This window comes from Halichoeres trimaculatus, unplaced genomic scaffold, assembly GCF_033239565.1.
Source record: "Halichoeres trimaculatus isolate MK-OKI-2021-1 unplaced genomic scaffold, fHalTri1.1 fHalTri1_scaffold_10, whole genome shotgun sequence".
In the NCBI taxonomy this organism is placed as follows: domain Eukaryota; kingdom Metazoa; phylum Chordata; class Actinopteri; order Labriformes; family Labridae; genus Halichoeres; species Halichoeres trimaculatus.
The window spans coordinates 36,380,148-36,396,229 of NW_027437187.1; the positions used below are offsets into that span (position 1 = coordinate 36,380,148).

Below are 16,082 nucleotides of genomic sequence, written 5' to 3' on the forward strand. Positions count from 1 at the left end.
CCTATTCACAAACCAGTGCAAAAAGGACAGGGTGTGTTTCACTGGTTTTGATACATCTCTGAAATATAAATATGTCGGAAACTTGACACAGAAACTGAGTCTCTACTTATAATAACAATAATTAAATAATGATAATGTCTCTACATTTGATTTTACTGTGCATAAAAATTAATTTTGCCTTTTTTTTAAAATGCAGCTAAAGCTTATTTTATAGATATGTTGGTTTCTTTTAATGTTCTCATGTCAGAAACTGAAATTTGATCAAGTGTTTGTGTCTTATTGTTTTAGTTCAAATGGTTTATTGGTCTTAATCTGAGCACTAATTTTCTGACAAGTCCAGAAAATGTCTGAGTTCAAGATATTAAAGACAAAAAATGATTTTTTATCAATTTTTTATTTATTTATTTAGGGGTTTTTTTGTATCAAAACACTATTTAAACTTTTTACAAACCAAGCACATTTTCTTCACCTTAATTTTCTAAGAAATTCAGGTTTAAATTTTGTCTTGAATAAAACATTTTCCTGGACTCGTCAGCTCAGAGTGGCTCAGACTATTATCACTATTTTCATATTCTGTTCAATAAAAGATTTATTATAAATTCTACTGAGTCAGTATTTACTAAAAATGAGACACAAACACATGCTTAAAATCTGAGTCTTTGCAGAGTATTTTTTTCTGGGTGATACTTTTTATTCTAGGAAAGTCAGTATGGAGCTAATATGTACCCAGACTTCATAATGCACTCTTCACTCTGAAAGTCATTTGCACCTGTTATACCTTCCTCTGTCTGCTTTTACTAATTTCACAGCCATCATGTTGTTCTCCAATATTTACTTAGCATTTTAATAATAAGTATTTCAGTATACTATTACCTAAGTTATTGTTTTCTACTTTTTATTTTCCTGGATTAAGTATTTTAGCATTTTAAACAGCAGGCTAAATTAAATCAAAATACTATCTGCCTGTCTGAGCTGTTTGTTTTCTCATCTTTGTCTTCAGTTGTTTACGTTGTTTACAGCCTTTACTTGCCAAGTTTTTTAAGTGAATTAAAAAGTTCCACATTGATTAGACTGAATCAGACATTTATTTTTCATAAATATTGTCCTTTTTTAAGAGTCAGATTTGTGGCAGAGAAGGAATTAAAGCAGAGAGAGGAGCAGCTGGATTTACAGAGTCTCTCAGCAGGGATAATAATCTTTGTATATTCAACTAGGAATCAAAAATAAAAAAGAAAAACTAAAAAATCTCTTTAAAAAACCTGCCCAGCAGCAGTTTTAGCTTTCATGATGAGTAAATTAGACTTGAACAACCTGATACCTGACAAGCAGTTGAAGCGAAGATCCAGAAATGACAGGGACACAGCGTCAGACAGGGAGGGCAGCTGGGTGAGACTGCAAACACACACACACACACACACACACACACACAGGTTTCAAACTTGCTGAAGGTATGTGACTTTCTGACTAAAAAACCACTGAGATCCACTTTAAAAAGAGGTGTGAATGTACCGGTTTTGTGCCGCAGAGAGACGCTGCAGGAGGGGGAGCCAGCAGTCTGCGAGGCTCTGCAGAGACCAGATGCTGTTGTCGTCCAGGCGCAGGTCTCGGAGGAGGACGTGGTTGTTGAGAGCCGGGGGCTGAAGGACAAACAGAGCGGAGGTGTCGGTCAGCGCTGGTCACACTCCAGGGTTACACTAACTTTATACTGCCGCAGCCGCCGCTCCGACAACAGCGAGAGCGACCTCATCCATCACTGTCGCTGCTTCAGGCCGACTGTGCTCAAAGTCTGAGAGACAGACACGAGTTAACCTCTGCAGAGACTCACGGCTGGATGAAAACTACCAGCTCTTTTTCTAACGTGGATCTAATCTAGTGTTAGTCTTACTATATGAGCCACTTCCACCTGAAAAGTCCAGAAAAACATTGTTATTCAAGGTTTAAGGGACAAAAATGACACATGAATTGCCTGCAAAAAGTAAAAAGATCGGCACTTGTTAGGTTTTTGTCATCAAAACTTTATTCTTAGTTACTTTCTTACCTCATTGGCAGGATTTTTTTTACTTTTGCAAGAAATTCAGGTGTCATTTTTGACTGTTAACATCTCAAAATAAGACATTTTCTGGACGTTAAGATGTGAAAACTTCCTCAGATTTTTATTTTGTAACTTTTTGACTTCTGAGATTTGCCCGTTACGTGACAGCTTCTACCTGTGCATGGTGACTTTCTTTATCTTTCCTGTTTTAAATCAACCCAGGTTAGACTTAAAGCATTTAGCTAAATAGTTTTAAGACCAATTAATCCAAGCAAAAGTTTGATTTACCAGGAACTTTGCAGAAAAAAAGTTTTCTCTTGGTTTAATTCATGCTGGACAAGATGAGTATACATGAAGAAAAGCCTGTGTGACGCTTAAAGTTATGATATGAAAAAAAAAACAGGTCAAAGTGAGACCACATCTTTCTTTAACTCAGAGACAGGAGAGAGAAGAGAGTAAGTCCCTGAACATCTCTGTCTAATGGAGGTGAGACGGTTTGAGGACAGCAGAGCTGAGACAAACTGTGAAATGAGGAAACACCAACAAGGACTAACCAGCACATTCAATACGCAAGAGGAAAGAGTGGGAGCGTTAAAATACACTGCAAAAAACTGAAATCTTATCAAGTGTTTTCATCTTATTTTTAGTGAAAGTTGTCTTCTTATAATCAATATGAGCCACATTCAACTGACAAGACATGTTTCTGCACTGGTCAGGTGAATGTAGCTCATATTGAGTCTAATTAAGTCTAATAGCTAAAACAAGCGTTAAGAGCTTAAATAACAAGCTAAACGCTGAAACACTAGCTTGCAGTTAAAACGCTAGCAAAAGGCTAAAACAAGCAATAAACTGTTAAAAACAGGGGCTAAAGACTCAAACACTAGCTAACAGCTAAAATACGAACTAAAGGCTAAAATAAGTGTAAAAAGCCTAAATAACAAGCTGAAGGCTTAAACAATAGCTTAAAGTGATACTCCGGGATGGAACAAGTTAGGTCCTATCACAAGGTTTAGGGCAGAAATTACCCCTACAGCAGTGTTTTTGTGCAGCAGAAGCCCAGAGCGCTCACACCAAACACCCCCTCCCTGCTCCTCTGCAGGTTTCCTCTGCACTCAGACGGGGCCATATTTTACTTGACCAAAAACACAAATCTCTTTATCCTGGCAAACTACCTGCGTTTGTTTATATCTGGCACACCACGCGTGGACTGATACACTAAGCGGCGAGCGCCTCGTACCAGGCGGAGGTAGCACCGTTTTACGACACGATGAGAACTAGAGCCTTATTTAGCGGTGTTTTTGTGTGAAAGTAACGTGCTGAAAATTCTCTAAATAAAGCGTGAATGCAGACTGATATCAGATTTTTTTGGGTGGGAGTCCGTTTATTTGTGTTTTTGGTCAAGTAAAATATGGCCCCGTCTGAGTGCAGAGGAAACCTGCAGAGGAGCAGGGAGGGGGTGTTTGGTGCGGGCGCTCTGGGCTTCTGCTGCACAAAAACACTGCTGTAGGGGGAATTTCTGCCCTAAACCTTGTGATAGGACCCAACTTGTTCCATCACAGGGTATCACCTTAAGACTAAAACCCTAGCTAAAGGCTAAAACAAGCAATAAACTCTTAAAAACAGAGGCTAAAGGCTCAAACACCAGCTTAAGGCTAAAACACAAGCTAAAGCTAAAGGCTTAAAAAATAAGATACAGGCTAAAACAAGAATAAAGTTTTACACAAGAAAAAAGCAAAGACACAAGCCAAAGGCTTAAACACAAGCTATAGCCTATAACAAGCATTCAAAGCTTAATCATTAGCTAAAAGCTAAAACACAAGCTTGAGGCAACAACACAAGCTAGGGGCCGAAACACAAGCTTGAGGCTTTAACACAAGCTTCAGGCTAAAACATGAGCCTATAGATAAAACTTAAGCTAAAGGCTAAAACACAAGCTAACAGCTAAAACACAAGCTAAAGGCTAAAACAAGAGTTAAAAGCTGAAAAACAGGGGCTAAAGACTCAAACACTAGGTAAAGGCTTAAACACTACCTCACAGCTAAAACACAAGCTAAAGGTTATTAGTGTCTTTAAATTACACTTTTTTTTTTTTTTGCCTTTTACTCAAAACATTACCAGTCTTATTCCACAGTAGAGCAGGTTATTATTTAACACTTGTATCAGATCTGATACCCAAAGCCCAGGTACCGGTACCGGGACCAGAAAAGTCCCACCTGTTCTTTGCATCCCTAATCTTTCAGTGAGTTTAACTGCAGGAGATCTAGACCATATATTTATTTTTTTATGTAACACACAGACTCGTGAATGTGAATATGAAAATGTTTTTTCTGCATCATGCTGATGTTAAAAAATATTCATGAACTGAAAAAATCCTTTTCTTTTTTGTCGTCTGCAGAAAAACAAACTTTAAATGTCATCAAAACCAAAGAGAGACCTGATGGAGTTATTCTCCCTTTACCTCCGTCAGGCTGTTGGCTCTCAGGTCCAGGGTGCTCAGCAGACCACAGCTCTCCACGCCCTCCACCCTGAGCAGGTGGTTGTGTGAGCAGTCCAGGTGGAGCAGAGTATAGACGTCCTTCAGCCCCTTGGTGCTGATCAGCTGGTTGTGATCCAGAGACAGCTTCTGTAGTCTCTTCATGGACTCCAGACCAGCTTCAGAGGATGAAAACAGAAACACTGAGAGATCTGAGGAGCATCAAACGTCCTGGGTTTAAAGTGAGTCAGAAAGTGTCTCAGTGATCAAACGAACGTGTCGATGCATTTAACCTCTGGCCCCACCAACATCTTTTTATGACTGCAGCCTCAGGGTGGCTTCAGCTCATAAATCACCTTCAGAGCTCATTACAGTGAAGGGACTGAGGCTCAGGGCTGAAAAGAGGGGGGATGCTGCCCTCTTGAGGATGTTTGCAGACACTCACCGATGCGGGTGATGGAGTTGTGTGAGAGCTCCAGAGCCTCCAGGTTTTCAGCCCCCGTTAAACCGTGGATGGACGTCAGTTTGTTGTGGTTCAGGTTGAGAACTCGTAGACTCGTCAGGTTTTCACAGTCGATGAAGGAGATTTCATTTTCCTGTAGAAAAAAGTTTTAAACAACACAATCTCTCATTGTTTCGAAGCAGGGGTGTTCAGACTTTTATCAAAGAGGGAAGCATTCAGTTTTTTTTAAATAACAAAGGTGAATCTCCACCTGGACGTCGATGTAGCTCAGCTGTGGTAACTGGTTGATTCCCTCCAGAGATCTGAGGCCACAGCGTCTGAGGGTGAGGGACTGAAGCTGGGAACACTGGGAGAGAGTGGACAAGCTGCAGCCAGGAAGGTCCTCCAGGGTCACTGAGGTCACCTGGAAGAAAAGTAAAAAAACAGTGGAGGGAGCTGTAGATTTTTGCAAACTAGTTAGAAAGGAGTTAGGGCTCATGTTTGAAGCCTTTTCAACCAGATTGATTTACAGCATGTCTAAGTCTCTATGACAACACCACGCCAGCTGATGAAGTTTAGTAGAGAGAAGAGAAATCTGAGTTTTTCTCTGCTGAAAACGATTTCTGCGATTAATTTTGTAGTGATGGTGGACACTGGAGCCTAACTGTCGGACAGAAAAAGGACAAAAGAGCAGAAGAAAGAGAAACAGGAGAGAGATAGAGCACAAGCTAAAGGCTAAAACACCAGGAAAAGGCCGAAACACATGCTAACAGCTCAAACACCAGCTAAGGCTAAAATAAGGGCTGAAGGCTGAAACACAACCTGGAGGCTAAAATACCAGCGAAAGGCTAAACATAGGCTTAAGACTAAAACTCAAGCTAAAGGCTAAAACATGAGCAAAAGGCTAAAACAAGGGCTAAAGGCTAAAATACAAGCTAAGGGCTAAAACACCAGATAAAGGCCAACACACAAGCTAGGAGCTAAAACATGGACTAAAGGCTCACACATGTGCTAAAGACTGAATCACAAGCTAAAAAGCAAAAACACCAGCAAAAGGCTAAAATATGAGCAAAAGGCCTAAACACAAGCTTAATGCTAAAACACAACCTGGACGCTTAAGCATGACCTTAAGGCTAAAACACAAGCTAAAGGCACGTGTTGAACTGCATTCATTTTTCCATCCTCTTCATCACTATGTTTACAGTGCAAACAGTCTGACGGCACATTAGCACATATGTTCTGGTCCTGCACTAAACTCCACAGATTCTGGTGCAGAGTTTTCCATTTTTACTCAATATTGTTTTTCTTTTTAATGTTTGTGTTTGTATGTATGTATGTGCATGTATATATAACCGATATATGTAGATATGTGTGTATGTGTGTGTGTGTGTGTGTGTGTGTGTGTGTGTATGTATGTGTATATATGTATATGCATGTTTTATATTTTTATTTTCATTTTATTAGTCTGCTTTACTGGAGAGGGGTGGTAAGAAAGGGTTAAATGTTTAGGCTGTTATTTGCCTAGTTATTTTCTGTTTAGTTTTTCTGATGTTCTGTTCTGTTCTGTTCTGTACATCTAAAATTGAATAAAGAGAGTATTTAAAAAAAAAAATACTTAAAAAAAAAACACAAGCTAAAGGCTAAAACAGGGGCTCAAGGCTAAAATACAAGCTACAGGCTAAAGTACAGGCTAAAGGCTTAAATACAGGCTGGGGGCTAAAACACAGGCTACAGGCTTTAAAACAAGCTAAAGGCAAAAATACAAGCTAAGAGTTAAAACACCAGATAAAGGCTAAACACAACCTGAAGGTTAAAACACAAGCGAAAGGCTAAAAGACAAGCTAAAGGCTAAAACCCAGGTTAATGTGTTTGTGCTAATGTTGTCTCCAACCCACAGTCAGCAGTTATTCTGCAGTGGTCTGTTCAAACTTGAGAGTCTATCAATAAAATGAAGAGCCAGGTTACGTTAGCTCTGCTTAGTGAGGTTGGAGTTGGTAGATGAGCTCTGGTAGGACAGAACCAGGATTCACTAACGTTACACGTTACAGACACGTCTCAGAGCACCGGGCTGTGAGGAGAGAGAAATATAGCCGGCTCAGTATCTTACCTCTTTGAGGGATTTCCAGCTCGGGGACTGAAGCAGGAGGTCTGCACAGAGAGGAGGCCGCCCGCTGACCTCCCCAGCCCTCCTCACCTGTCGACCCTCCTGATGAGACACTTTCTGCTTCCTCCTGTTCTGGAGGGAGAGTTTGGACCAGGAGGTGCACTCCTTCATCCAGGACAGCCTCTTCTGCTCCGCGTGCTCAGGGAGGAACACAGGTAGAGACGTGGCGTTTGAGGAGATTTCATCCATCTCTTTCTCCCGCAGCTCATCTTCTCCTGTCAGGCTCACCTCCTCTCCTTTGTCTTCAATAGCCTGGTTTCCACTTTCCTCCTCCTCTTTCTTTCTCTCCTCATCTTTTTTATCCTCCTCTTTTCTTTCATCCACATCAAACCCTTGGAGCTTTTTTCCATCTCCTGATTTTTCGTGATCCTCCTCACCTATGAGCCTCACTGTTTCTTCTCCTTCATCTGTTTTTCTTTCCCCTTTTTCCCTCCTCTGTTCTTCTTCTCCATCTTTTTTCTCCTCCTCCTCTCTTCTTTCATCTCTCCTCACCTCCTCTTCTCCTTGATTTCCAGTTTCTCCTCTCTTCCCCTCGTCTTTGTTCATCTCCTCCTGAGTGATTGTTTTTCTCTCCGTCTCCTCGTTCATCTTCAGGATCATCTCACCCTCCTTTTTCCTTTCTCTCTTTTTTTCTCCCATCTCTCCTTCACACCTCCTCTTTTCTGAAACTACCTCATGTTTTCCCTCTTCTCTCTTCCTGTCCTCCTTCCTCTCATCCTCCTTTTCCTTCCTCTGTGTCTTCTCTTCTTCTTTAACCCCAGCTTTTCTCTTCTTTAGCTCTTCCTCTAGTCTGAAATTTTCTTCCTTTATCTTCCTCCTCTCTTTCTCCTCCTGGATCATTTCTTCCTCTCTTTTTCTCTCTTCTCTCTCCATCCTCCTGACCTCCTCTGTCCTTCTCTTCTCTTCATCTCTTTTCTCTTTCTCCTCTTTCTTTTTCATTAATCTCATTTCATCCTCAAGCTTCTTTTTCTCCTTCTCTCTCCCCTTCTTTTCCTCCATCTCCATCCTCCTCTTTTCCTCCTCCACCTTCTTCCTCTCCTCTTCTTTTTTCAGTTTAATTTCTTCTATTTTTCTCTCTTCATCTTTTTTCATTCTTTTCCTCTCCTCCTCCTTTTTAAGTCTCCTCTGCTCCTCTTCGATCTTTTTCCTCTCTGCGTCTTGTTTCAGTTTCATCTCTTCTATTTTTCTCTCTTCATCTTCTTTCCTTCTTCTTTCCTCCTCCACTCTTTTCTTCTCCTCCTCCTCTTTCAGTCTCCTCTGCTCCGCTTCGATCTTCTTCTTCTCTTCTTCTTGTTTCAGTTTCATTTCTTCTTTTTTTCTCTCTTCATCTTTCTTCCTTCTTTCCGCCTCCTCCACTCTTTTCCTTTCTGCTTCTTTCTTCATCCTCTGCTCCTCCTCATCCTTTAGTCTCCTCTGCTCCTCTTCAATCCTCTTCCTCTCCTCCTCCACTCGTCTCTGCAGGCCACTGATCACTTCCTGTTCAGAAGGAAAACCAGCAGTTCAATTAGGATTAAGAAAAATAAATTTACAGTTTAAATAGTTAATTTCTAAATTTTCCAACAGTAAAGGCAAACACTTCTCTTAACAGTCGTTAGTTTTTTTTTCTCCAAAACTCCTGGAATCATACAACAGAGGAAAAGAGTCACATTAAAGAAATTTTATTAAGATCATAAACAAGATTATTCTAAAAAAATTGCAAATAAAATAAAAAAAATTTACGAGTGAAAATTCATAAATTAAAGAAAAAAAAATGGATTCACAAGAATAAATGTATACATTTTTTTTCTATTAAAATTGTAATTATTATTACAATTATTATTATTACTATTATTATTATTGTTATAATTATTATTATTTAAAAAAAATCCATTACTTTATTAGAAGAAAAAAGTGATCAATTTGTGTGAAAAAAATCTTAAACTTACAAAATATAGTCATACATTCATTTAAGATTATTATTATTATTATTATTTTATTATTTTTATTATTATTATTATTACTACCATTATTATTATTATGTTATTTTATTTTTTTATTTTATTTATTTTTCTTAAATTATCCATTTCTTTATTTTTAAAAAGTCATAGATTTGCATGAAAAAAAAAAACTTAAACCTACAAAATATAAAGTCAAAAATTTATGAGAACAAAGTTATAAATTAACAAAAATAAAGTTGTCAATTTACCCAAAATTGTTATTTATTTAAGAGACAAAAGTCTTCAATTTATGAGAAAAAAAGTCAAGTATTCCAAGGAACAAGTCACGAATTAACGCTATATAAGTCATAAATTTTTCCAATAAAAATTCATACATTTATGAGAAAAACGTCATAAAATTATGAGGATAAAGCCTTTTAAATATAAGAATCAAGTTGTTAAATACAAGAAAAAATCAAACATTTTAGAGATTATACTTATTATCTCTGTCTTTTGCAAGAGGTCTTAGAAACATTGAATAAAAAACATGGACGGCTCGTTTAGAGGAAAATACGTTTGTAGCTCTCAGTCTACCTCGCTGTGATTGCAGAGAGGGGTGGATTTGCAAAATTAATGTACCACTGTTGAGTTATTGTTTAGGAAAATATGAATCTGTGAGTACCTTCCTAACTCTAGCAGAGTTCTTCACTTAGTTTTTAACCAGCTCTGAAACAAAACAAGTTTCTTCATATAAATTTAGCACGTCTGATTTTTGTTAGACCTTGTTTCACAGTGACACGTTATTTCTAATCCACTGTGTGAGAGGACTCAGGCCCACCTGCTGAAGCTGCAGCTCCTGTTCAAGCTTCTCTTGAGCTTTCTTCTCCATCAGCTCCAGCTCGTTCTGCTGACGCTGCAAACACAGAGAAAGGATGCTTCTAAACACTTTAGGGCGCTTCTGTGTGGACAGCTCAAGGTCTATAATAAATAAAAACATATGAAAAAGAAAAACTAATGCCACGCAAAAACTAATGGACTCACCTTCTCCGCCTCTCTGATCCTCTTCAGCTCCTTCTGAAAATCATCTTCAGTTTGTCTCCAGAGCTCCTCCTTTTTCACCTCCTCACCCAGAGGGACATCGAGGAGTTTGGTTTCAAGCATCAAACTCTCCTCGACCTCCTCATGATCACCTGTTTCAGCTTCACCTGAGAAATGGAAAAAAGAGATGATGTTTAGTTTAGAAAGCAGAAAATAATTTTGATTTATGTTTTTTTTCTTCTCTATCTCATTGTTCCATATTTTTAATGCCTCCCTTTTTCCACCTGTCATCATCCCCCTCTTTTCTTCTTTAGCTTTTATCTTTCTGTCTTTACAAAATCACACTCAGGTCACTCCCACGCATCTTCTTCTGCTAAATATTTATTTCTCCCGCTGATTTTCTGCCACATTATTATATGTCAGAGCTCTTTGCAAACATTTGTTCTTAGAGGTTTTATAGAAATAAAGTTATTATTATAAAACACAGTAGCTCCATAACTAATATTATTTCCTGTTTGTTCCTACAGTTCACACACATTGATTCTGCTTAAAATACAAATTTCCCCTCTGTAAAATGCACTGGCTTATATATTTGATTACCTGCTACTGGTAACCAGAAACAAACAGTAAAATACTCCCATAGCAGTAATAAACAGTAACAACAACAAAAAAATCACTGCATTAGTGTTTCATTTCTTCTTTAGCTTGTTAAGCTCCACAAATATTGAAAAAAATAATTACATCTTCATAAAAAAATAAAAAATAAAAAATAAAAAAATAAATAATAATAATAATAATAATAATAATAATAATAATAATAATAATAATAATAATAATAATAATAATAATGCTTTTACTTTATTTTCACACAAAAAAATATGTCCACATTTTTTTTATTATAACTATTTTTTCTAAGAAAAAAAGTCAGAATATTTCCATTTTTATTATCATTTTTTAATGGTTATAACAGTAATAAAATTGAAAAAATAGTACTTAAAAAAATCATCAGTGAGGAACTGTGTTTGGATTTGTTGATTTCATAACTTTTCACTATGCGTCCAAACAATGCAAACTGCACGCTTTTCGAAATAAGAGCAACACAGTTTTATGCGTGAGCGAAATATAAATATTTTTTTCATTTGTGTTCTAATTCAGTGATTTTCAAATGGGGGTACTTGACAATTGTTAATAAAAAGTTACATAACAACAAATCTTTAAAAATCTGATTAAAAGAATTAATGAAAATAATGCAACATCAAACAGGTCACCATTTCTAAATTAAGCATATTCATTCATAAAATATATCATTTGTAAATCTGCTTGGACTCAATGGCCTCTGTCTGTTGGCGTCAATTGTTCAGCGAGAGAGCACGTATATTAGCATGCTAACAATAGCTCAGCCAGGAGGAAAATAATGCACAGGTGGTTGAAACGAGACAAAGCAGTTTGGGAAAATGAGGGGGATGATGAAGACACCATCAAAAAGAAAACAAAAAAAGTGATGTAAGAAAATATTTTCAGTATTTGGAATAATATATTCTTTGTATCCATGTTATTTTCCCATATCATAACTTTTTCTCATCATACAAGGGGGGCACTTGGCTGAAATTGTATTTAAAAGGGGGTACGCAAAACAAAAAAGGCCAGACAGGGGCACATATAGGGCTGAATTTGGTCCAAGGGAAAGTAGACTGTGTGTCATTCTTCTCCTGTTTGTCCATAACCCATTAAATGCAGCTCATCACAAAGACAGTTTTAGTTTTAACACAAAGTGGAATAAAAGAAAACTTAATCTAAGGATTGTTCTTGTTAAACTCAGATCTGAGTCTGCTTTGTTTTATTAGTAATGAGTGACCACACATCAGTCTCTTAAAGACAAAACAAAGAAAATGGGACAACAGTGACCTCTTGTGGACAACAGCTTAATCACAAATTAACAAACAGTTGCTTGCTGCAACTAATAAAAGATGTGCATGAGTTGTGCATTTTATTCACAAACTGGTTTAACATTTTAAACCTCTGGCATCAATAAAGCAATGTACTTCCTCATCATGTACTCTACCTTCACTGTCGGGCCAATCCTGTGTGGGAGGTGCACGGAGAAGGTGGTTATCAGAGGAAGAGTTGTTCACAGAGGTTTCTGGGTCACAAAAAACCTGTTTTGGGTTAAAAAAGAAAAATTGGGATTAGTCATGTTTTGGGTAGGCCATAGAATAAGAGACTAAAGAGGCTTTACCTGCTCATTCACTGTCATCCTGTCCTCAGTGTGATGTGATGCAAAGAAGTCTTCAAGAAAAGCAAAGAAGATACAGGTTTGCATAAACCATAACACTGATGCTGCATGATTATCTCATTAATTCTCATGCTGTACCTTCAGGTTCCTCAAGGATGAGCTTCTCACACACTGCCGCTCGGCTCTTTGAGCTCTGAAAGTAGCTGAGGAGAGACGAAGGAATATCATCTTCATCCTGGTGTCAGAGAGATGGCTGATGTTAGTTTAAAGTCATTTAAGGTGATTCTTTGTGTATGGCAAGAATATAACCTATTAATCTTTAATGAACAAACATCAGGAGATGAATCAAACTACATTATGACTTCAAAAAAACGGACAAATGGTGTAAACAGCTCATATAGAAAGGGTTTTTAATACGTTTAACCTTCATTAAACACTGAAGAATGATTCAGAGCATGCCTTCATTTACAGTGACATTAAAAGTACAATCATTTGAGTCTTTAAACAACTATAAAAAAAACAGAAAAGAAAAGGGCTGAGAAATATCATTGCTGATTATCCTATTTAGCATCATGGACATTAAATCTTTGCTGAATAAATCTAAGGGTTTATTGTTGATGTCTGGGTTTACAGAAATGTTAATGTGTATTAACATTTCCCTTCAGTCTAATTTAACTCATTTTATCAAGTTAATATTCTGTTTTATGTCTGCATGGATAGTTGGTTGTTGCTTCTTTCTCCTGGAGCATTTGAGTATTTTGTTCGTACACATGGCTGAATATAAGACCACTTTTGAATATTGCTATTTTATTGCACTTAAAGTTGATATTTTCGTTTTTTTTTTACTCAATACTATTTTGTGTCAGTCACTTTGGGACGTGTTAAATAATATTCTGGCTACCATTAATACTGATTTGATGTTTTGTTGCTGCCCAAACATAAACAAATTCTATGAAAATCCACTTTTATATAACGTCATTTTTTAAAATCTAATTAAAAACGTTGAACAAAGAAAATAAAACAGCTCATAAAACGAGATGCTAAGAGCAGTTAGCCTAAATTAGCTCGCTTGTTGTCGACAGCTAGCAGCCGCTAAATTAAATTAAACACTTCTAAATTATAATAAAATAATCTTTTATTTAACTGTCCTGGTTAAAACAGGGGTTTCTACTCACCGTCTCTTCTTTAAATGGTGAACTGTCCTGCTTCTCTGTTCTTTCGTTGGTGTCACAAACTTGGTTGTCATTTAGCTTCCTCCTGTTTGTGTCATAGTTATCGTTAGCCTGCGTCATCGTTTGTTTCACGGCCTGATTCATTAAAACATCAGAGGCGTCAAATTATTACTTCGTGGCGTGATTAATATCCATAGGTTGACTTTTATTAAAATAATACTTTATAAAAACGGGTCATTTTAATTTGCTAACCCAAGAAACTAGTGACCAGGAAAAGCTCCTCCGGCGTCTGGATGTTAGGTCTGTATCCATGGCAACAGTGTGAAGCCGGTCGAGGGACAAACAGTGCAAAAAGCAAAGGGGACCAAACCAGGAGAGATACAGACGGATATCTTTAAAGATAACTATAGATAGAGATATAGATATAGATACAAATCTTTATAGATAACTATCAAGATATCTAAAAGTCAAAAGTATTTCTATTGTACCCACAGGGGAATTAGTTTGCAGCTGACAATAATATTCCCCATTATTGTGATAAGAGAGGGTAAAAAGATTTAAAAAAAAAAAAAAAAAAAAAAAAAAAAAAAAGAAAAGAAAAAAAAGGAAACATTAAAGACATTAAAGATACATAGATGGATAGACACAAAGACTTACACCTGAAAACATGGTGTGGGGCTTCAAATGATTTTTTTGGACTGCAGTAGGGGGGAAAAAAATGTATATGTGTATTTCTAATTTTAATAGTTTTTTTTTTTTTTTTTTTTTTTTATTACAAAACAATTCAACACATGGTTGGTTTTTCCAAAGCAAATACTGAAAAAAAAAGAAAAAAAGAAAAAGAAAAGAAAATCTCATCAAGTGTTTCTTTTTTTTTTTTTAATACTTTTAGTTTGGAAAAAAAAATAGACTTAAAATGAGTCACAGTCACCTGACCAGTCCATAAAAATGTTGTATTTCAAGTTATTTAAAACCAAAAATGAGGTCTGAATGGCTTGTAATAAGTAAATAAAATCTGCTGTTAGGTGAATGCACTTCTTATCAAGTCTAATAAGACAATTTTTTACTAAAAATAGGACAAAAACACTTGATAAGATTTCAGCTTTTGCAGGGAAGACTCTTGTTGAGGAGTGGTGGATTTTTTTCCCCTTTTTCATGTCTTAATTTTGTCTTTAGCAGCATTGAAAAAAATGTAATAAGTTCATGTTTATGTTGAGGAACAAAAAGAGCAGAGATGAGAAGAACGCTTTGTCAACAAGTCAGCAAACTACCTAAGAGGATTAGTAGCACAGAAAAAAAATATGTCCAATTTTTTATTACATTTTTTTCTCAGAATTTAGAGATCATGATCAGAATTTTTTTTTATTTTTTTTTTTTTTCTTAGAAAAAAATTGGGGGGAAAAATGACTTTTTTCTTTTTTTTTTCCAGTGGCCCTAATTATCTTCCATGGCAAACCTGTAGCTACTCCCAAATAGGATTGAGGCAACCATTCTTTATTGTTTATATTTTTAAGTTTTTAAAGGTAAAGTTACTCTTAAGTAACTTTGCCTAAGTACATGTCTGATCTGATTTAGGTTAATTCAACATTCACAGGCCCTGTGACAGCAAAACAGGACGCAATGAAAAATGTTTAAAAAAAAAAAGTGTGTCCGGGTAAGAAATAAGATCAATATTTTGAACACTTCTTCTCAACCCCTTACATAATCCATAAACATAAATGATCTTTTCATACTTTCGTTACATTTACGGCAGTTTTTGTTGATTTTTCTTTAATATTTTTGTTTCATTTTGCTAAGTTGAAGTTATGTGAAAGCAGAGGTGGATCCAGTGGTTCTCCATCAGCTCCAGTTCCCATCTTTGTCCCCAAAAGGTGCAATGAGTGCACTGAGAACTGAGGAGCTGCTCTGCTGTAAAATGCGGTGTCATGAACCTGCGTGGGGGCATTTTGGCCGTCTCCGAGGGGTCAAGGAGCCTAAAACCTTGTAGGTGAGTCACAAGACCAGAGGAACAAAAAACGTGTTTGGCTGCGAACAATGCTCAGTATTTCCAGCACATTTCTCATCACAAAGACCGGTTCCTCTCTCCCGTGGTGAAGCTCTGCACTCGTGCTGGACTCCGTCTCTTTGAGGAGATTCCAGTAGCCCACACAGGTTTTCCCATGCACATTCCCAAGGGCTGTCTAAAAGGAGCCCAGTCTCCTTCCTCACTTTCAAAGAAGAACAGCGTGTCCTCCATGCTCAGGAGACATACGGAGGCCTGTTCTCCCGTCTCGTGACGGCCCGGGATGAAAACAAAACAACACAATGGCGCCGTATAGGTGCAAGTTTTCCTTCAAAGGCCCAAAGTGAATTCCTCAGCCACAATGAGAGGCAGCACATGTACATCACTTGTGTGGCCTCTGTAAGGTCAACGCGATCAAAACCTTCACATGTCAGGCACAGAGGAGCTTCATACGGGTCGCCGCGGGTCACGGCACCACTTCAGTCCAGGTCTGACGGGCAGAAACAGGACACTCCGGAGCTGCACACATTGTTGGAGTCAAACTGCCTGTCCCTTGTGTTTGATTAGGTCCTCTAAGAATCATTGACCAAGTTCAATTGCTCAAAAAGGC

The 16,082-nt window shown here is 37.3% G+C and overlaps 1 protein-coding gene across 1 annotated transcript in view; it reads right to left on the minus strand.

The window, feature by feature from the left end:
• lrriq1 (leucine-rich repeats and IQ motif containing 1) overlaps positions 1-13,782 on the minus strand; it is a 60,587-nt gene extending 46,805 nt beyond the window's left edge. Inside the window, exons 1-12 of the mRNA XM_074677876.1 lie at positions 13,474-13,782; positions 12,437-12,533; positions 12,302-12,351; positions 12,128-12,221; positions 10,069-10,232; positions 9,866-9,940; positions 7,055-8,587; positions 5,219-5,371; positions 4,951-5,101; positions 4,491-4,684; positions 1,510-1,637; positions 1,319-1,392 (exon numbers count right to left, since the gene is read on the minus strand). Of these exons, the coding sequence (XP_074533977.1) occupies positions 1,319-1,392; positions 1,510-1,637; positions 4,491-4,684; positions 4,951-5,101; positions 5,219-5,371; positions 7,055-8,587; positions 9,866-9,940; positions 10,069-10,232; positions 12,128-12,221; positions 12,302-12,351; positions 12,437-12,533; positions 13,474-13,614 (2,854 nt within the window). The 5' untranslated portion in view covers positions 13,615-13,782. The remainder of the gene's footprint in view (positions 1-1,318; positions 1,393-1,509; positions 1,638-4,490; positions 4,685-4,950; positions 5,102-5,218; positions 5,372-7,054; positions 8,588-9,865; positions 9,941-10,068; positions 10,233-12,127; positions 12,222-12,301; positions 12,352-12,436; positions 12,534-13,473) is intronic.
• Between the last annotated feature and the right edge of the window lie 2,300 nt (positions 13,783-16,082).